General features: G+C 38.2%; 1 protein-coding gene across 1 annotated transcript; it reads left to right on the top strand.

Annotated features, from left to right (window-relative positions):
* Positions 1-134: 134 nt before the first annotated feature.
* LOC128508741 (hepatocyte growth factor activator) lies at positions 135-23,283 on the top strand. The gene is given in 15 exon segments (XM_053480204.1): positions 135-308; positions 311-459; positions 2,965-3,028; positions 3,264-3,357; positions 10,681-10,754; positions 14,261-14,401; positions 16,169-16,300; positions 16,396-16,506; positions 16,591-16,765; positions 17,508-17,605; positions 18,059-18,293; positions 18,536-18,675; positions 20,062-20,202; positions 20,596-20,738; positions 22,991-23,283. Coding segments are annotated over 15 exon segments (1,968 nt in total). The 5' UTR covers positions 135-223; the 3' UTR covers positions 23,177-23,283.
* The last annotated feature ends 237 nt before the right edge of the window (positions 23,284-23,520 follow it).

Here is a 23,520-nt window from a genome sequence, read left to right as displayed (position 1 = left end):
AGTTTCCTGTGTCAGGTATTACAACACCTGAAGTGAAACTGCTGAGCCAGTGCAAGTCGGAACAGCACGCCACAGCAGGCAGCGTGCTGTTCCAGCTCAGGTGTGTGTGGTTTGACATAACATTAGGTAACGCTTCTGCAATCGCGACCAGTGCACTGCACTGCACTGCACGCTGCCATGGGCGCGAGCGCTGACAGGAGTTTTCCGAGTGTATCCTGCCAAAATGACGCAAGCCTTTAACACAACTCAGTCTGCCGATTGGGACACCGCTCTGAGCGGAGGACACCCCCTGTCTCCGACTCTCTCTATCCCTCTTCTTTTGTCGGCTGTCCAGTACTCCAGAGAGGACACGCAGCTCGCGCAGCAATGGTCGTGCTCGAGTGGTCGGTGCTCGCGCGAATTTTCGTCTCGTGCTTGACGTGTTTGACGTTGCAGCGCGGCGCGCGCGGCTTGCAAGCGGTAAGTGGCGGCAAATGACCCGAGTGTGGCAAAGTTCAGCACTGTGACCTGACACTATCTATCTAGATCTCTATCTTTATATTTGTCTTTTTCTCTTTATTCATCTCCCCCTTTATCTGTTTATATATATATATATATATATATATATACTTATATAAACTGTCTCCTTTTTTATCTATTTATCTATCCTTTAAAAGTTCCTCAAGAGTTTTTCAGGAGCAATAACCATTTTATCTGTAAACAATCTAAAATAAAGGTCCAGTTATCTCACTTTTTAGATAATCCTAATCTTTAACACAGCCGGGAAGAGTTATTTCCTTTTTTTTTTTTTTTTTTTAGAGTCTATGCTGTATCAATAAGGTTTTAAGAACAAATAGGTTACATGGAAACAGTTACCTTATAAGAGGTGGATTTAAGTTTATATGCATGATTGTATGTATTCCACTGTTGGATCATTAGGTTTTTATCCGAGGTCCTGGATTGGTAAAACGTCACACCCAGGGGTTACCTGTTCGGTAAAGATTATCATTTCTACCATACGACTGTAAGTATGCTGGGTCCATGAGTATTTGGAAAATAACAGATTTTGTTTTGTTTTTGCTGTTTTTGCCTGGATAAAGTTCATCAGCACAATGGATTTGAAATGAAGACTTTGAGCTTTAATTTAACAAAAATATTTAATTAACCACTTAGAAATTACACAGTCTGAAAAGTAACTGGACAACTGACCGATAAGTAGATAAGTATCCATTTGTGGTCTTTTTTAAAATTAATTTACAATGACCTAAGGAGATAGAAATGCACATGCAAGATACCAGTACTTTAATTAGGCCATAATTTGGATTAAATGGATTAATTAATTAATTAATTTGGATTTGGTAAATACAAAGCAAACCTATCAGAGAGATAGCAGAAACTTGGGGTCAAAAATTTGGTGCTTTCTTAAAAAACGATGAACGAGAAACACCAAAAGCTCTGAACAGCTTCACATCATGTAGCCAGGTCGAGAACACACTTTCTCGCTGTATCATTTTCAAAGTTAACAATCAAGAGGCATCCTAATCATTATAAATATAGACTATATAAAAACAACTGGAAAAACCCTTTGCGACATCACCAGTAGGTTTCCTGAAGAGTGGTTTCGAAGCATGACTTTGGTTGAGGTGGCAGGAGGTGACTCGATCTGCCGAAATTCCGATTAATCCATAAATGGGCATATAGGCAGCGCGAACAGCAGCTGGGTGTTAGTTGCCAAGCCTACTTACCTCAGTTAACCTTTTTAGCTAACCTTTAGCTTAGCTAAAATGTTAAGGTGGCTGATGTCACATCGTGCTTACGCTGCCTAGAATTTGATTGAACTTCATCATCCATCATGTTGTCTGTCAACTCCTACATTTCTTCTTGTAGGTTAAACTACAACAATTTCTGTTTTCTGATTAACCAAAGTGATGCATAGCAGACAGCTATCGGCAGCAACTGCCGTGGCTCAAATCGTCCATACAAAATGTATAATTTTAAGGTTTAACGTAATGTAACTAATGAGTTCCCCCTAATGTGCAGTTATCATGAATGGGATATCCAGCTTTGGTGACCAAAACTGCTGCAAACACGTCTGTGTCTGTTGTAAAGTTCCTAGTGGACATGGGAGGAACTGCATATGTTGGCGATTTCAAGTTGGGTCAATTTTGCAGCAAGATTCTTTAGACAGTAAAAACCATGATTAACTCGTATCAGCATGAAGGGATGAAAGGAAGATGCATAAGGACAGGAGAGGCTCGTGATCCCATCATCTATCAAACATGGTAGAGGCAGTATTATGGAACGGAGTCACTTGTGTTTACTGATGATTTGAATTATCCAGGAGTCTAAAGGGTGATATTTGCTGCTCACATTATGTTAAATGCTGCACGACACCACAATATCAAAAAAAAAAAAAATAAAACGAAAAAAAGGATGGAAAACATCTCAAAAGCTCCTTAAGGCAAGGAAATGTAAAATTTTTAAAGGACTGAGTCAGTTACCTGACCGCAACCCAGTTGAGTATGAAAGTAAAAGAATACCAACCAAACAAGCAGTTATTGAAGGCAGCTGCAGCAAAACCCAGGCAAAGCAAGTATATTCATATTTATGTTGATTTGTCCGATTACTTTTGGCTGTAATTCCTAAACGGTTTATGCAATATTTTAGTTAATCCGCGTAAATTCTCTCTCTCTCTTTCTCTCTCTCACTTTCTCTCTCTCTCTCTCTCTCTCTCTCGCTTTCTTGCTCTCAAAAATACACAGCTTGTTTCTTTTCTGAGGATCCTATAAACTCCTCCGTCTAGTAAATTTTCCTGAACTGGGAAACATTATCTGTTCATCAATTAAAAGCAAGATTGTTTCAGGAATGTATGGTTATGTGTGTTCTGTACATTTACTAGTCATCACAAGTGCCCTAAGGGAACAAAGTTTTATGTAATGACATCATTCTGATACTGAAGTTTCTGTTTCTCTGTCCACACTGAAGCGCAAACAGCCTCCTGGGATTGAGATCTTTACCTCCACACAGTCAGTCATTGCAGGTCAAAAAGGTACGTTTGGAAAAGGAAAGCAATTGTATTAAGTTAATGATTGCTTAAGTTAAAGATTTTAGATCTTGTATGAACAGTGCAGGGTTTTCAGTTTACACTGTGATGTAGTGCATCACTGCGGTGTTAACCATTTGTCATTAATGGGTGTTAATGATTTAAAAAATGATTTGATGCTTTTGGATATGTTGTATCTTGTCTTGTGATGTCAGTGTGTGTGTATGTGTGTGTTTGTCAGTCCTCACCATAGAGGGAAGGGAGTGTAAGTTCCCGTTTAGATGGGGTGGGACTCTTTATCATCAGTGCGTTACATCGAGTCCTGGCATCCGGTGGTGAGTTATTCCATGTCATACATGACACACACATACACACACACACACACACACACACACACGTTTGTACTGTAAATGCAAATAATTAATGCTATGTTCGCCCCTAAATCCAACTCTAACTTTAACTTCAGTAACATGATTGCTTTAGGAGACCCCTGTTAGATGTTAGATGTGTTTTTTTGTTTGTTAAAAAAAAAAAAAAAAAAGGCAGTTTTCCTTCTGGGGACCAGCCAGATGTCCCCACAAGTTAAAAACTAACAGATGTTCCAATGCTTGTGCATACACACACACATGCAAAATCAATGCACCAAATCAGTCCCAATCACACACACACAGACTTAAGATTAAACCACAACCATATTTCTCAGACTTCACATTCAACAAGGACCTTACAATATATAGTTACTGTATTTTTTTCCCGAAAGTTGCTCAGTAAATTCAGTTAATTTCAAGTTGCAGCTTTTTCAGTCTCACATTTGGTACATCTTTTTATGTAAGTTAAGTTTTACAGATACCTGATTTTCCAGCTTTTTTTTACTTTACCGAATTCAAAGAAGGTTTTTCAGAACTTCAGCAGAAGTTGCAGAATCAGTCAGTGGCTCAGTTTCACTCCATGGCTGTTTCTGTATGTTTGCATGTACTTTAATATGCTTTGGAGCAATGCAGTTCCAGGGTGTACACTACAACAGATCAGCCATAAGGTCCATCTACTCCTTAGAGGGCCAGTGGTCACCCTGTCTGGTCCAATTGCACAGAATGCAGTCGATGCATGACAAATCACCAAAAAAAGACACAATAGAAAGGCATAAGAATACTCAGTGCACCACTCCCTGCCATGCATGAAGCATGACAGGCAAAGAGCCCAAGGCCAACAACACAGCCATCAAATTCCCCAGATCCTAATCTGATTGAGCACCTATGGGATGTGCCAGACAAACAAGTCTGATCGACTGACCCTGCCACTCACAGCACCCAAATGATCTGCTGCTAATGTCATGGTGCCAAACATCACGGGACACCTCCACAGGCCATGAGAAGCTACACCCAGAGAGCCAGAGACACACCTGTGGCACAAGGGGAACTAGGATTATGACTGATCAATTTAGGGCAATTAGAATTAATTTGCATGCTTGCATTGAATTCAATATCCGTAACACGTTAAAATGATGTAATGCAAATAAATTCCGGTTCTTCAACCTTTCTGAATGGAATGAAGGATGCATCTGATTAGACAAATCCTAGGACCGAAAAACAGTTAAAGATTCAATTAGACTGAACCAGTCTTGTGATTCTAAACTCTTTCTTTTCCCACTTTCAGTTCTAGAATTTGTCAAGTCTGATGCGTCCTGCATCCCACTGAGGAAGTACAGACCCAATGGCAACACACATGAAATACTGACAAGAGCTCCCATCATCAATAAGTGCTTGGGGACAATACTGTAGCTCGGTTCATTGGTGAAGACTGGCATTTGTTTGCAATAACTGTTGAAAATGAAAGAAACCAATATGTGTGTGATAATGCATTCATTTCACAACAACATCAAGATTATTGTTAAAATAATAAATAAAAATCAAGGCCCGGTTTACCCCAGCTGGTGCCCTTAGTCTCCTGGCCACCTGTAAACCCAGACCACTTAATAAGCAGTATGGAAGATGGATAGATGGATGGAAATAATCTACTAATAGTCCTGATATATACACATCAGGTGAGATAGGTGATAAAAAGTTTTCCTAACCCTGACCAGGATGAAACTTTTACTAAAATGAATAAATTAATGAAAGAGTAAATGCAAATAACGAACAGTAAAACAGCTAATGAGTCGATATACTAGGAATGTAACTAAATATAAATGCATTATTTAGTTTAAAAAGGTTTAAATCAGTACAGATAATAGGAGAGGCACAGTGAATGTGTGTGTCAGGACTGTGGATACAAGATGAAACAAGTTTTAATGTTAGCTGTCAGATTTCCCTCTAAGGCCCAGTCCACATGTACATGTTTTTAAAGCATTAAAAAAAAAAAAAAAAACTTGCTGTCAAATCATTCCAAATCAGCAGGCAGCTGTTGGCAGAAACACCATTTTTCCTGCCCACATGTCATCACTGAAAACACCCAGAAGGAAATTTTGTGGTGACATTAAATTGGCAATGTTATAGGAACAACATTGACTGCATGAAGACCAGAGAAAGTTGAATAAATGCCTCTAATGCAACGTTTCGAATACGAACTCCAGTTGCTGCACTAAAATATTTCCAAATAAAATTTAAACAATAGAACGAGATGGACATGCTGTAAGTGGGATGTGTTTTATCACATTTCACGGATTCTAAACCCTATTAGAAACTTATGGGCCCATGGATGCGATCAGACGTTGGGTGAATGAATGTTAATCAGCATAGATGCTCAAAATAAAGGTTGAAATTTCAGTGTTTTGAGGCTGTATTTTCAACATTGTGTTTGGGTTGTTCATTTAATGTTATCTCAACGTCATTCTAACTTTAAAAGAACAACATTGAGCGTCATCAGAGGTGGGTCGAGTAGCCAAAAAATTGTACTCAAGTAAGAGTAGCTGTACTTCAAAATAATATTATTTAAGTATGAGAAAAAAGTAGTCATCCCAAATATTACTCAAGTAAGAGTAAAAAAGTATTTAGTGAAAAGATTTTCAAGTACTGAGCAACTGTTTCAATCCTAATGTCCGATTTTTTATTTTTATTTTTTTAGAAATTATGTAAGCAGTCGAACAAAATAATGAAATAATGTACAAATTCTGACAATTTCAAATAGTAAAATAAATTAATAAAAATAAATATCTTTACAAAATATCAAATTAAGGAAAAATGAAACACAAATGTCCTAATCTTACTTTTTTCACAGTATAAAGTTTTTTTAAATAAATCCCTACTGTATGTTACATATGTATGTTTGAACAGTGTAAACTATTTCCTGTGTAAGTTATACTGTATATTCAGTCGCCCTGAAAATGACTCAGCAGATTTAAATAACATTAGAACACGTACAAGAGGCCTCACTTTACCATAAACTGTGTTCAGCAGAACAAATGTAAGAAACTTATATTTTTTAGCATCTAGCTTACTCGCTAATTATCTATGTTAACACGGCAACATTAAACAAAACAGCTAAGCTAACGTCAAGGTTTTATATGCTAAAGTGTCAGTCTGTTTTGGCAGACAGAAAAGACACTGCATTATGAAGCTGTTCTTTTGTATTTCGTTAGTTTACTTCGCTGTCTACGACGACTGAAGATTTTTTTTTCATGTGACATGTGGTTATTGTTATTGCAGATGATTGGTCAAACGGAGTCATGTGATTATTTTTGCTACGTTTGATTGGTGGAACATGGTCACATGGTACTGAAGATCCACCAGCTACATGTTCTACATCTAATGTGTAGAATAAATGGTTAGAAAAGTAACGAGTCATGTGTAGCCGAATGTAGCGGAGTAGCATTTCTTTATTGCAAATTTACTCAAGTAAAAGTAAAAAGTATGGTGCGGTAAAACTACTCATAGAAGTGATTTTTTTTTTTAAAGTTACTTAAATAAATGTAACAAAGTAAATGTAACTCGTTAATACCCACCTCTGAGCATGATGGCAACGAATAAGCGGTATCACATCCAATATCAGGGTTTCCGCTGGACAGAGTTTCTAAATATCCAAAAGTGATCCAAGACAACCCTGTTTCTAGAAGCGCCTATCTATAAAAGAACAAAGCATTTACAAAGCTTTTTAGAATTTTCTCAGGGAGCTCCTATCTTAGTTTAAAAAGTCCTAGACTAAAAGTGATTTAGGAAACTTCTCAGAGCAACTCTGAGTAAGGAAACTACATAAACTTTTATGCAAAGTTTCTGTAATAGGCTAAATATCTTAAAGATAATTAAAACAGCCAAATGTTGTTACAAATGTGTCTACTTTTGAAGCAACCAATTTCCACACAGAAGTTACTATATTTAAGTTCTTACGTTTATTTGCCATACTGATTGTATTTTCCTTGTAATCCATTTCAGATTGATGGTAGCAAAATGTCTCAGGTTTTACCAATTTACATGATTGCAGGACAGTCTATTTAGGTTGCACTTTTGGATGGTATGGATGGTACAATCCAAGAGAGATGGAAGGAATTAAAACAACAAGAAAACCAAATTGGACAGAAGAGCATTGTTTATGTTTAGTGCTTTATGTTCAGTCTTTGGAGAATATTTCTTCCGCCATTTTGTCCGCTGCTAAAAGCCTCTTAAAAGTCCTCCTCTCTACTCCTAACAGTTTTTATCTTAGGAGCTGTGTTTAGGGCCAAGATGTTTCGCGAATCATTTTTATCTTTACTATGATGTAGTCCTAAATTTAAGGGGAAATAAAAAAAAATGACATAATGCTAACAATTTTCTTTCGGAGCAACTTTTAGGCTTAAGAAGCTTTGTGAATATGGGCCCAGAAAGTTAGGGGTTTTTTTTGTTTATCTAAGTCCTTGCATTAGTAACAGGTTCAAACTAAGTCGTAGATCGGTAAATTTTTTTAGCGTTGTTCAATTCAACACAGTACACTCCAGCATGTCTGAGGTTTTTTAGCCACAAACCCAGATCAAATTGAGGGAAGGGATCACTCTGTGACTGAGCTACAAAGAATTTACAGTGGAAAGAACTTAGCGGTAGCTTTGCTTCTTTATACAGTACTGTATAACGCAGTACAATGCTGTGTGTTTATAATCCAAGAATATGTTGCAACTGATTCTATTCTTCAAGTCTCAAATATTTCATGTTTAGGCAAATTAGATAAGATAGAAGTTTGGCAATATGAATAGGAGTTACTGTATAAACTGATCCAGTACAGCACTTCTGGTTTGGGTGACTAAACCCTGAATACTCTGAACAGCTGTGTTTTCAGTATGTCTTGTGAGTATATTTGTTTTTTTGTGGTAAGTAGAAAGCCTTCGGTAATAGTCTTCAGTATGAAACATCATCAAATTGTAAGCCATAAAGGGATTAAAACAGTATTGCGTTCTGTAACCTCTGGATCGTTCTGCTTTAAACCGGCGATGTCTGCATTCCTTAATGACCACAGCGTTACACTATTTAGTGTTTTCCCAGGCTAGCCATGTATTAAAAACCGTATAATCCAACGCATACCTTCCAAACCTGTATCTGTTTAGCGATCTATGAGTGTATCCAGAGTCAACTAAAACTAACTAACTAATTTCTATAAACACTGACATGAGCCATAATGTCTTTACTACATTCCAGTAAGACTAATCGTTAGTAATTTTTTTTAGTTGTAGTCTGTCATTGCTTGTCTTTTGCCTTGTGGTTTAGTTTAAATGTCTGCACTTAAGTAATGCCAAAGTTTCATCACCTGCTGCTTTACAGTGCATGTCTGCTGACTGACATTCATTTTCAGAGCTTTGCTGGCTAACCAAAAAGCAACCGAAGAGCACAAACTTGTTATTTAAAAATGTTAGCCATGGAAAACCGTTCACATAAACTTGGAGAGGTTTCTGGAAAAGCCATGCGGGCTGATTAGCAAAACTTTCTTGCTGAAAGATTTGATCGTACAAGTCAAATTATGATAATCAAATTTTTCCCCCTCACTGCTAACCAACTAGCTTTAGGCTCTTGTAGCAGAGCTTATTAACTAAACACAAAGGCAGACGAAACAAAACTCAAACAGCAGGCACACCACAGCAAAGAGAATCTCCTCGAGACGGAAATAAAGACCAACTCAAAACTCCTTCGCTCCATGAGACAGGATTATGCATTTATCTTTTCTATTCTTTTATTTTTGGGGGGTATCTCTTTTCTTTGTCTCTTCACTTTTTTGTCTTTTAGTTTTCCCATTTTTTCTCTTTTCACTTGTGTTGTCTTTCCAGTTTTCACTTTCTTTTTCATCTTTTCTCTTTTCTTTTCTTTGTCTTTTCTTTTTCCTTTTCTTTGTGTTTTCTCTTTCTTTTTCTTTGTCTTTTTTTCTTTGTCTTTTCTCTTTCATTTTCTTTGTCTTTTCTTTTTTTCCTTTTTGTTTCCCCTCATACCTGGTGCTACCTAATGTCCTCATGTCTATTGACTTGTCTTGGTATTCCCGCATTCCCCCGCATTCACGTTTTCCCCCTGATTGACATCATAGCGCTGTTGCCTAGCAACTGTACATGAGGTTGGCTGCAGATCTGTCTGACCAGAAATCTCTGGTATTACTGTAGATGTCCGGTGGTTTGCCCGGGGGCGAGACTGGCTGTGTTACAAAAGGAAGTTTCTTCACCAACATTGAGGATTGTGTTAGGCTTCCCATTTCATCGACATTAAGCGTTCTGCATTATGATTGGTTACAATTCCATCTCAGCTCTGATTAGGTTAGATGCGTTACTCCAGAGACACAATGGATATATGTCAGTGTATTTCAGTGGCTTTCTGGAAACTGGTCATGTCACCTAATGTTACTCCCATGTAGGGCAAACATTGTCATAAAGAATATATTTATTTCGACAAAAGAGAAACGATAAGGTCAAGTGCTTACATGGCTAATATTTGTACGCATTATCTAAGGTTTGGAGTGCTATAACTTAAGTAAATGCTTCTTGATTTTTCTTTATTAAGTAATATAATATATAGTACTGTGCAAAAGTCTTAGGCACCAGATTATATGCTGTTATACATGTTTATCATGTCTACATAATAATGTACAAAATCATTCAGTATTTCCATATAAAACTTAAAAATTAATAACTAAATAACATTACAGGAGAATATATGCATGGGTGTAAAGAAATAAAATGTATTACAAGACAGACATTTTTTCAGATGGAAACGAAAAACCTAATGTACTCTCCTGGGATTTGCATAAAAATATAAAGGAGCGAGTGAGACAAAGTTACCAGAAGAACTCGTATTCTCCAGCAAGCTCAGTAAAACCTAACAGCTGTTTTACTTATAAAACTGCACAAATCTGTGTCAAAAACTCCTGATTTTAACTCCTGAGTTTTCACCCCAAATATTGACTGTTTATTTTATTACTCTTTGTTGCTCTTTATAGAAGTTTCTTTTATGCAGAAAAGTTTTCAAAAGCATCTTTTGCATATGCCATATTTTTGCATGTGCCCAAGACTTTTGCACAAGTAAACTAGTTGTTAGGTTTTACTGAAAGCATTGCAAATTTTGCAGACATGATAAACAATTATAACAAAATTGGTACAGCATATAATATGGTGCCTAAGACTTTTGCACTGTACTGTATGGTCCTGTCTATTATCTGTTTAGTTGTGGAGTTGGATTTCCTTTTCAGATTGACCTTCGCATGAACTTTTCCTCCTTCTATTCCAGGTGCTCACTCACCAACAACTTCGACCGGGACATGGAGTGGGGATATTGTAGGACACGGCCACACCATTCCAACAGTAAGGAAGATCCTTCTTCCTTTTTTTACACACAGAAAGCTGCATAAGGAGCACATTACTCAGCACACGAACATGCACGTTGTGGGTGGAATCTGTTTGTGCCGCCGTGCACTTGAGGAAGAAGTATAGTGGTGTTGTAAAAAAAAAAAAAAAAAAAAAGATAATAAAAATCCAAACATTCGACGGAGCATGTTTAGATGAATGAACACGCTAACTCAAGCAGCTGGAAGCACATTTTCCTACGTGTGTGTGTGTGTGTGTGTGCTCTACTACAGATGCACATGAAAGGTGGACACAACTCCAGACTGTCCAGTCTTTCTAAACATGAAAATGATCTCATGATGTTTATTTATTTATAGTGGAGATTTGCGTGATCTTGTGGCATTGAGGATGATTTGTCAAGAAGAGTGGGCTGAGTTTGAAACAATCTTCATGATGTGTCATCATCTGCACTTGTTTCCCACTGGTTCATGTCTTAAGTTAGATGGTTTTTACCCTTGAATGATTCATAGGTCACTGTGTGGCTTAACAAGCAAAAGAGATTCCTCTGAAACTGCTCAGGTACAGGGACTGACCAAAAAGTAAAGCCACAAAAGTTGTTTAGGACTTCTGGAGAACTGTTGCTCAAGACTATGTTAAAAATACAATAAAGTCTGGCTCACTGGAAGCGAAATATAAAGAAATAAGGACTTTTGCACAGTACTGAACAGTACAGTAATCAATTGTGAATCCACCATAGTTCACAATATTATCTTATATTCTTTTAAATTTACATAAGTTACTTGCCAACTAGAGTTTCGGTGCAGGAAAGTATTCGCTCGACTGCCTTCACATGCATATAAACTTAAGTAACATCTCATTCTTAATCCATAGGGTTAATATGATGTTGGCCCCGCCCTTTTTACAGCTATAACAGCTTCAATTCTTTTATGAAGTCTTTCCACGAGGTATAGGAGCGTGCTTATGGAAATTTTTGTCCATTCTTCCAGAAGCACATTTGTGAGGTCAGACACCGATGTTGGACAAGAAGCCCCTAATTCTTTTTAATTCCTCTCTAATTCGTCCCAAATTGTTCTTTTGGTTTGAGGTCAGGACTCTTGGTGTGAAGTTCTTCCACACCAAACTCGCTCATCCATGACTTTATGGACCTTGCTTTGTGCGCTGGTGCGCAGTCATATTGAAACTGGTGAGGGGTTGTTTTTCAGGAGTTGGGCTCTGTTCCCAGTGAAAGGAACTTTTTGGACAATTTCATGCTTCCAAACTTATGGGAACATTGTTGTTCATGTTGGCCATCCCCACAGGCTAATAAAGACATGGACAACATTATATTAACCCCTTTGGATTAAGAATTGGATGTTACTCGAGTTTATATGCATGTCAAGGTGGACGAGCGAATACTTTTGGCAATACTATACTGTATGTCCAATATCGTCCCAGCAGAAACACGAATGATAGATGTCCTTAGTATAGTTCCAATGAAGTTTAGGACAGCATTTACAAAGGTTTAATTGTTTATGAAGAAGATTAACATTAACATCCATCCGCACAACGTCCAACCACGTCCATGCTCCCTTATGTTTATGACGACCACAACAGCTTCCTCTCATGTCAAGGGACTTTGAGAAATATTACAGTGAGGTGCATCTAAGCTTCTGAGTTACGCCCCCTAACATGGTGTTTGCACAGCTTACAAACTGCATCACAGCTGCTTCCACAGAACACACAAGACTTTAAGCATTTTTTTTGTTTTTGTTTGTTTTTTTCCCCCCTTTTGGCTGCTTCCGAGGTAATATTCCAGCAAATTGCAGTTGCCTAGTATTTATTGTTACATTTGTTATGTATACACATTAAATAGAGCCAACAGTATTTTCCTGTGTGGTCCAGTTGGAAGCTTCAGGTTTGACGTTAGTGTTGTTTTGAATTTGTCGTATTTGCAACGTTGTATTGGAGCATTCGATCAACACGATCTTGTAAAACAACCCAATACCAACATGGTCCTAAAGTCTGTAATGTTGCCAAATTAAGGTCAGTGCCAATTTGTGAATTAGTGACTGTTTCTGAGTTGAAAGAAAACACACTTCAAAAAAATTACATAATGTAGCAAGAGAAAATATCTTAGTCCTAGTAAGATTTTTCTAATATTAATTATAAGAAATAATAATGAGCAGTAAGCCAAATACAAGATATAAAAGCTTTAAAAAGAATAAGTATATACAATATATATATATATATATATATATATATATATATATATATATATATATATTCTTGTTCTATTTAAAGCTTTTATATCTTGTATTTGGTTTACTGTTTATTATTATTTCCTAAAATTTCTATTTTTAAGAAAAAAAAAATCTTAAAATTTTTATTTTTAAAATTGAATAATTCTAAAAATTATGATTTTTTGTCTAGAAAAAGATAAATTGTAGATAAATTTAATTAGATTAAAGATATTTTTACTTGCTATGATGTTTTTTTATTATCTTTTGACCACATTAGATGTGTTAGTCTGACTTTCATTTAAGTAGGATTTTAGATAGAATAGCATGTTTACATTTATTTTACAATACGATTTTAGTCGGGCTAACACGCAGATTATAAACGTATGATATACAGTTACAATTTTGTAAAATAAAAAAATATATACAATTTTTACAGTAGGAATGACAGCACTTTTGTGAAAAAGTATTTGATCTGATTTTTATTTTTATTTTTGCATATTTGCCACACTTAAATGATTTAAAAAAATTAACATCACACAAAGATATTACTAAATGTGTCTGAATTAAAACAGTTCTTCATGTGAAATATTATTACAAGTTATCTCACATGCTTGATGGAAGAAACCTTGAGAGGAACCAAACTTAACAGGGAACCCATTCTCATAGATATATGAGATAGCAGGGATTGATCTGCATCATACTGTGTGAGACTGGAAGTTCAGTATAACAGGAGATGTGTTTAAGTTAAAGTGGAGTCCAGTTCGTTCCTAGGGAGGCACAACAAGTTATTAGGTGTAGGGGTAATTACTTTTTCACAAGTTGCCAGCTAGATCTAGACAGCTTTATTTCATTAATAAATGAAATCATCATTTAAAAACTGCATTCTGTATTAACCCTGGTTATATTAAAATGTCTTTTTATTAAATATTAGGAAGGGGGCAAATACTTTCTACCCAAAGCTGTATAAGTACAAAGTCAAAATTCTGTGTGTGTTTAGTTTTTTTCCAAAGAACATGCCAACTTGATCTGGCCAACTTAACACTTGAAAATAATTACGACACCAGTGATCTAAGGATCTCGTCCCCCAGTTGCAGCTTGTGTTTATATCACGACTTCCTTTAGCAGCACGTCACTCGTCTGAACGGCGTTTGTAGGTCCGTCTACGGTTTCCGAAAAAAGACGCGATTCAGCGGAATATCCCCATGTGGCCCATCTGTTTAAAGTAATCGCAGTCACTGAAGTCAGATTTTTCTCCATGTGACGACTTTCTCTTTCTCCCCTCAGCTGTTTTCAACATCATCAGCGAGCGAAGCTTGTGCCATCCGAACCCGTGTAAGAACGGCGGGATGTGTATGGCGGTTCACTACCGGCGTTCGTTCGAGTGCGCGTGCCCGGACGCTTTCACAGGAACCGAGTGCGAGCTGAGTGAGTGAATCATATTACAAAACCGCAACACGGTAAAAAAAGATTGAGATACACTCACATTGTGTGTGTGTGCAGAATAAAGTTACTTTTAAAAAAACAACTTCAGTTCCAGATAATGGTTTATGCCTTTGTTGAGTATTTGTGTTTCAAAATGGGCCGGTTCACACCCTGTTATACTCCTTTGTACTGCTCTCTTTCATTAGTCTAACGATCAGGTTTCGCATTTTACACCCTTTCCCATCCTCGCATCTCTTTTATCTTCGCCATTTGTCTCTTCGCTCACGACGACTCTCAGATCTAAATCTAAGTTACAGATTGCGTCCAGCTGATCATCTGAGTTGAGTTACGAGACGTTCCGCATGGGCGCATTTTTTACAACGAAAGCCAGTAGTTGTGTTTTCACTCTGAGCCTCGTTCCAGTTTGAGGATGTTTTGCTCACACACTTCGTTAATTCCCGAATCCAGTCCGTACACATAGCCGCTTCGCGTTCTCACATAAAAACAAAACAAAAAAACATGCATTTAAACCCGGCTTAATCGTTTCAACTGACCTGCTCATGAACTTTAGTCTGTTTCTTATTAGAACACTACAGATACACTGCATGGGCTACAAAAAAAAAAAAAATCGCAAACTATAATATTTGGTTAGCTTTGATTACAGCACGCATTCGCCGTGGCTCTGTTTTAAAGACCTCATGCAACATCATCACAATATTTATTTCTGACCACTGGTTTTTGGCCAGGCTCTCGTATCGAGTCGAGTCACTCTGTGAAGTCTTCTCCTGCACATCCCAGAGACATTTCATTAGAGCAAAGGACTCTCGGGACTCTGCGGAGTGAAAACGATTCCTTATGCTCCCAGAAGCACAACTCGTGCCCTGGAAGATGCTGGCAGGAAAGAAATGTGATAAACTGGTCTTTCAGCACATACTAGCTGACTTGATCAGACCTGATCGAGTGAAATGACCAGAGATCATAACACTGGGACACAACGGGTCAGAGGTAGCTCAGTATGAGGGTTTGGACTAGGTTCAATACTCAAACCCCATGACCACCCATGAGTTGCCACTGTTGGGCCCTTGAGTCAGGCCCTTAACCCTAAAGTGCTCAGATGTATAATGAGATAAAAATTTAAGTTGCTCTGGGTATAAGGACGTCTGCCAAATGCCTCAGTGTACAAATGTAAAAAATGTAACACTGCCCCCATCCATCCATTGCTCCAAAGTCCAAACTTTACGCTTGTTTTGTATTAAAATGCAATTGCTATCATCTACTGTATGCTGTACAACCATTTAATTTATCTGAAGAGTGCTTCACTGGTTGAATGGCACGCCACAGCCTTAAAGTAGACCAGGGAATGGGAAATGTCCTGAAACCTTTCGGTAAGTAAAGAAAAGAAAGAGATCACAGGCCAGTGATTTTAGCAAAATAATCAACATCCGCATGACGCGATGTGGCCCGATGCAAACCTCAGATAGTGATGCCACACTGATCTTTCCTATAACACCACATCTGGATGGGTTTAATTCGTTTCGTGCCCCAGCAGTTTGCAAACAATTACAAAGCGATTTTATTTAAAGAACGTGACGGGCTTTTTATGTAGCATCCACGAAAACAATTGGTTCCTGTTATCACCTCAATCTTGAATAATAACCCATACAGATTTTTAATTCAGTCAAAAAAATATATAAAATCATTCTACCTATCTGTTTAAAAGTTTGCATTCGATGATCGAAATTTCTGTTTGTTTGTTTTTTTGAATGAAAGAAAAGTGCTATGAGCCACTGCACCTGAGGTATTACAACATCGGCGAGGCATGGGGACGAATCCACTTGCGCAACGTCGAGCAGTGCGTGTGCAGCAGTGACGGCGTGTCTTGCATGCGCACGCGTTACAGAGGTAGTGCCTTTGTTATACCGTACATACACACACCTACAGTAAGTCGCATTTCTGATCAAATTTTTCTTCATCTATTTCTTTGTCTCTCTCTCTAGTATGTTTCACTAATCCCTGTGAGAATGAAGGAACATGCAGAGTAATTGAAACAACAGGAAAGGCAGTATGTGCCTGCAGACCAGGATATAGAGGGCCGTACTGTAGCATCTGTAAGTACCCAACAACCGACCACTCACCGACAGTCGTTCATCACTTTATCAAAACATCTCTGCATTTGTGTGGCTGCGGTTTAGCACCCGAGGAAAACTGCTACAAGGACTCAGGTGCCGAGTATCGCGGCACAACGAACGTGACGCTCTCTGGTGCCCCCTGCCTGCGCTGGAGCTCAGACCTCATGTACAACGAGCTCTCGGTGGACACCGTTCACGACGCATCGCTACGAGGACTCGGGGATCATGCGTTCTGCAGGTTCGGACGATAACCCCTAATCGTATACATATCTGATACGTTATGATAACACGGCTTTCATATACAGTACTGTGCAAAAGTCTTAGGCACCATATTATATGCTGTACCAATATGTTTATCATGTATGCATAATCATGTACAAAATCTTTCAGTATTAAATTTGATAAAATAAAATTTTTAATTTAGTTTATCATATTCCCTACTGTAAAAAATTATATGTTACTCTACAGTGCACAATCACTATATACAGTATGTTTAATAAAAATAAAAAAGGTTTAAGGGCTATCTAGATGGCTTTAACCCTCACTATTAAAAAAAAAAGCACTTGATGCAACACATTCTATAATTTATTCAATTAATCTGCTATCCAATTCCTAACATTAATGTGTAGGTATTTATTATTGACATTCGTATATTGTCCATAAATAAGTCAGAAGAATGAATTTACCAAATGTGTAAACATATTGGTGTGATACAGTATGTAGTGATTATGTTAATCTTTCAAACATTAGAGCTGGACTTAATCAACAGAGACATTTCCGTCTCACATTTCTGGGTCAGAATCGTGTGTTTGTGATAAAGTCCTAACGCCTCTGGAAAACTCCACCCTCTGTGCAATTCTCTTGTGTAACTACTCGAATAGTGCTTAAAAGCGTCTGAGGTCTGAATAATGATGGTACATACCTTACTGTAAGTGTGAATATACTGCATTTGTGTGAATGATTGTATCCTCACTACACAGGAACCCTGATAATGACAAGAAGCCCTGGTGCTACACGATGAACAACGGAGTGATCTCCTGGGAATACTGCGACATACCGTCTTGCCTCAGTGCGTTATGTAAGTCAAACCTTGCTAATATTCTGCCCCTATATATGGGTATTGCCAATATTTAATATAATCCTTATATGTTACAAAGCTGAAAAAGGGACCCGTATTTAAAACAGTTGACCGCTCTTCCATCAGTGGCAAAATACTGCAGAAACCTTTCTGCTAATTGTTTGTTTGAGCTTTACACACCATCATAACGGTTTCTGTATAGATTGTATATGCTCAATATATAGCGTAAGAGATAAGAGGGTACTTTTAACTGAAATGAAATACGTACAAGTGCCATCAGTGCGTAACATTGTTGACTGACAGCTCCAGGGTGCCGCAGCTCAAACACCGGATACAGTCTGGTCACCTGCGGGTTCCAAAAACATGCCCCTATGTGGGCAAAGTTGCCAAAAAGGGTGTAAGTATTTGTATATGAGTAACAACCAACTTGTCTCATTTCCCTTCTTACTGTAGCTTCCCGTAAAGCTCCCACTCCACCTTCTCCCCCGACGCCAGCGCCTATTCGCAAACCCAACTGCGGCAAGAGACACCCGAAGCGAGTCACTCGGGGACGGATCCTTGGAGGCACCACTGCGATGTCCGGCGCTCACCCCTGGATGGCGGCGCTGTACATCAGCGAAGAGTTCTGCGCCGGCACTCTGGTTGCACGTTGCTGGGTCGTTTCAGCTGCTCACTGCTTCAACCGAAAGTGTGTGTGTGTTTGCGCACGAAATATACTGTATATGGCCTGATCAATAGAAAAATAACTCAGATTTAAAAATGTGTAAATTCGATATGGTCATAATTCAAACATACGCTTAGAATAGGAAAGCAATACTAATCAGATCCATCCCAATTCAGAATTAGAAACACAATATTTTATAATTTTATTTACTTTATTTTATTTCATATTTTACTTTCCTCAATAACAATTTGTATTTCTTTTTTCAGTCCTTTGCTGTCAACGATACGCGTGGTCCTCGGTCAGCACGTTTTTAACGACTCGGGTTCCACCACGCAGACGTATGGTGTAGAAAAATACATTTTCTACGACCAGTACAATCAGTTCAGCCCAACAGTGCATGATATTGGTAGGTGGCCTTAAATTTAAGAGTAACCATAAAAGGAGGATCAAAAAATACTGATGTTCAAAAACAGACTGCCATTGATTGGTTTTCTATAACAACTGCCCAGATATATTAAGTCTTGGCTAAAAACAAATTAGTAAAAATGACTCCGTAGGAATTTGCTGAGTTGGATGCGCCACATAATCTAAATGAAAAGTTATAATCATTGATAAAGTTATGCTTCATATGTGTAAGGAGATTTCTAGGAATTTTTTGCTATATCTAACAGGAAAAGTTTAAAACCATTCCTGTAGTTATCGTTTTTTTACGTCGCAATGATAATAGCACATGCACGCACACTACGTGTCCTTCATGAAAGTGACAATTCTGTTTCCTGTGTAACTCACTGCATAGTGTCTATGAGAGTAGTCATAAAAGAACAAACCACACAGACCAGAAGATATGAGAGATGAGCTGCTCAATCTGTTTATCATAATATGTCCTTAGCTGCATTGTAATATTTTCATTACTGGAACTATAGCCAAAATGTGTGTATGTAGACGTATCGAGGATCTGTTTATTAAATATTATTTCTGATCAAAAGAACGTAATGAACTCGAGAAAAGATTCGTTCATTTTGATGAACCAGATTCAACGAACCAAGTCATTTAAATGATTCAAACTTCCTATCACTACCATCAAGGTAGAAGGTTTTCTCAGTAGCTGTGCCACGATAGGACCGAAACGCGGACAAGTTATCCGTCGATCGTCAACAATCAGGTATTCCACTCGCTGAATGCTCACGGGATGGCCCCCGAACCATCTCGGCTCAGACATTTTTAATACGTTCATACTGTTCAAATATTTTACTGAAGTCTTCTGGAAACGGCAGAAGTTTCATCACAATCCCGGTTTGACTTGAACGCCCTTTATATAATAATAATACCACATAATCACCAGTCAGTCTCTGGACCTTTATTGCTAAATTCGAAGGTTAAGTAGCTTGCATTGGACTCCAGTGTGCTTTGCGTTTTGTGCCTCCTGGAGAGAATAACAGTTCAAAGACAAAAGTTCAAAGGCTTAACTAAAATAAAAAGATCGCTGGATAAAAAGACCTTTAATACTAGCTGTGGTGTACTAGAAATAAAAGACTTCAGGATATGATGCGAGTCCCCATGTTTTATTACTAACATGACAGACTAGTATGATGTAATAAACTGGTTATACATTTAATGTTATGATACACCAGAATGGATATTAATATTATTTGTTAAATGCTACATAGTTTATATAGTATTTACGTCTCATTACACTTGGTCCCGCATCATTGTATCAAATTGTATTTTTATGAAGGCGGTAGCTTGAATTACAAAGTGTGTGTGTGTGTGTGTGTGTGTTTCTGGTTTGCAGCCCTTGTGAAGCTCAAGAAGGTTGATGGGCGCTGCGCTCATAAAAACAAGTTCGTTCGGCCGATCTGTCTGCCGGACGAGTCCATGACGTTCCCCGACTACACATGTTGCACCATCTCAGGCTGGGGACACGTGCAGGAGAGTATGTGAACACACACACACACACAGCATTCCTACTATTTAAATAGTCACATATTTCAGTAATCTATTGCCAGTATTTTGGAAATGCCCCTAGGTTTCGGTTATAACCGAGTTCCTAATGGAAACATTTTGTGTTCCTTTCTCAAGTGCAGGACAGATTCTTGTGCCATTCGCTCATACATTACAGATGTGGATAATGATTACAGTGAATAAGACTAGTTTGTCTAAAGAAAAAGTGAATTCTTAGAGCATAAAGCTGAATTAACTTGTAAACACACTTATTGTTTTTATATAGAAATCATTATCACGTGTACAAACAAATAGATCCTTAGACTGTTAGTGACTGTGTGTGTGTGTGTGTGTGTGTGTGTGTGTGTGTGTGTGTGTGTCTTAGGGGGAGATACGTATTCCTCCCTGAGGGAGGGAACTGTGAAACTTATTCCGCATGAGAAGTGTTCCTCTGACGAGGTGTATGGCTCGGAGGTGAGAGAGGGGATGCTGTGTGCAGGTAGTTCCAGCTGCGTGGATGCTTGCCAGGTAAGCGGCACTTAATATTGTACTTGACGCTGAAATTTAGCTATAAAGGTCTGGGGAATGATTGACAATTATGCAGTTTTATTATATAACGGACGTTCAAGTCAAACCAGGACTTTTGATTAAGGAATTTCCACATGTTTGGGCCATCAAAGGAGTTCCTGGGAGGCCAGAGTTTCTGAGAAAATGTTCTACTTTGAGGGTATACAAGCACTAGTGAAACACCCAGATAAGTACATTAGTGTAGCAGGATATTATATAGAGAAAAATAAACATTGCATGAAAAAAACAAACAGGATATGGGCAAAAAAAAAATTTAGCTAGGAAAAAACAGTCAAGGGCAATTTTATTTGCCATTTTATGTTTGCAAGATCTCACAAATGTATCGCAAATGAGATCTCTTTCTTCTCAAGTTTTTTTTCTCGCGTCTCATGTGCTGTTCCATCCAAAGGGTCAGACCAGGAAAACTTGTCTTTCTCTTTTCCAGAACTTCCCGTCTTGCTAAGTGCATCACGCACTTCTAAATACTTCGCCTGAAGTTTTTTTGTCTTAATACGGCATTGTTCAACTGTCCGAGAATAGTCTTTCTCCCTTAGCTGCTTACTGAACAGCGCCTAAATGCAGCTGTTTTTATGTGTCGTGGACAGTTGCTTTTGGATATGCTCATCCGACCATATTTTTATGAGGCACTTAATTTCTTCGGCACTCCACGTTTCTCCGCGGTTTGATTTCATCGCGAGTCAATAGCTTGAAAAATTTTATGGAGTCAACACGAAGTGAAAAGAATTTTACCCACAACCCCGTATCTCTTATACCCAAAGTGCATTAAAACTATAATATTTCGTCAGTTTTGGTTTGGTTCACATGAATGCAAACGAAACAAACCAAGGGACCAAACACGTTTGATTCATCGCAATCTGGCTGTTATGTGGAAGTACAGAATAGCATATAAGTCATACAGATACAGGTCAAGAGCTTAGGTTTATGCTCGTAGCAGACATCCGAATTTGGGAAAGTGTGTTTGACCAGGTGACAGACGATTGCTGGTTACAGTATATCAAAAACCACCAATCTTTTTTTATTATCATTATTATTAATATTATTATTATTGATTACACAAATAATTGTAGAGTTTAAAAGGTGTGAAAAATAATAATCCATTGAGCCATTGGAAATGCCTTCTTAAGGAGAGAAAGTTCAGAGAAGATTGGCCAGATTGGTCTGGACTGACAGAATAGTTCAGATAATCACTCTTTACATCTGTGGTAAGCAGAAAAAACATCCCAGAATGCACAAAACATCAAACCCTGAGGTGGATAAGTTCTATTCTTGTCAGCTGAAAAAAAGGAAGCTGACCCTAAAGGGCGGCACAGGAGCGCAGAAACTGCCCTGGAAAATGTTAGCTAGAAAAACTTCCTATGTTTCCTCTGTGATCTAACTTCCTCAACTAGGTTAAAAGCTCTTTTAAATATTGTAAAAACTTGCTAGTAAGACTTTCGATCTAGGCACCTTGGTAGTCCAGTTAGGGGCCGTGGAGGCCGTTGGTGATTACCAGAGTATTTATTCCCATTTTACGACCATGGTGGGACCTCTGCAGTAACCAGAGGAAACCCACCAACCACTGGGAGAAGATGCAAACTCCACACATACCCTGGAGGTGCAAGCCGACAGTTATAACCACTAAGACGCCGTGCCAACAATTAGTGAGACTAATCAGAAAAAAGTCTTCGGTTTCCTTGGGAGCATAGAGTGGACTTTAGAGTAATGGAAACCCTATATGGACCTTATACCTGAGCGATGTGTACAGCGGGAAAGAAGGGAAGCGCATGAAGAGATGCAACGTCATGCATAGTGGCATGGAGGCAGTTTTAGGGTCTGGGGTTGCTTCGAGTGCTTAGGTCGGAAAAGCTCCTCAACGTTATGTAGCAATTAAATGAAGTCAGCTGACGACCTGCATGTACTGAATGGTTATTACATCTATAGAGATTTATTTCTATCCTAATGGCACAGGCATGTTGCAGGAATCACATCAACTGGCCTCACCACATTATTTAATGTAATAAAAGCTAAAGGTGATAGAATGAAATCTTGTGTGTAATTCTTAGAAATACCAGACTTAACATAGTACATAATATTAGATAAAGCACACTGTTTAATCAAATGTTATTATTACAATTATTTTGTAATTTAATCATCAGTAAAAAAACGTGTGTGTGTGTGTGTGTGTGTGTGTGTGTGTGTGTGTGTGTTTCTAGGGAGACTCCGGCGGGCCACTGGCATGTGTGCATAATGAAGCGAGTTTCCTCTACGGTATCATTAGTTGGGGTGATGGTTGCGGAAGAACAGGGAAACCAGGCGTCTACACCAAAGTCACCAAATACGTTACGTGGATCAATGACATCATCCGGCGCAAAAAACCCTCCCAGAAGAAAGGACTTTAGAGCATGTATAAGCGTGAAATTGCCATGTCTATTGCCAGACATTTTTTTTATAGAGAACTGTGAATGAAGATTTTGTTTTATAATCTAATAAATTATATGGAAAACCATGCCTCATGTTATATCCTCATGTCACTTGAATAAACAACGTTTTGATATACACTTGAATCATTGTCATCCACTGGCTGGTGTTATTTTTGGAAATACAAGCTCGGCAAATCCAGTCTGGTTTGTCTGCTACTGACCGCTGTGTGATGCTTTGTGTAGCGGTGTTGTTTTTCTTTTTCTTTAATTGAAGCATTTGACCTTTGACCTGGTTAACTGGTTAAATTCTAGCTTCTGGAAGG

This window comes from Clarias gariepinus, chromosome 20, assembly GCF_024256425.1.
Source record: "Clarias gariepinus isolate MV-2021 ecotype Netherlands chromosome 20, CGAR_prim_01v2, whole genome shotgun sequence".
Classification (NCBI taxonomy): Eukaryota; Metazoa; Chordata; class Actinopteri; order Siluriformes; family Clariidae; genus Clarias; species Clarias gariepinus.
Note: the sequence above shows the minus strand (reverse complement) of the source record. Positions and strands in the feature narration are given on the sequence as shown.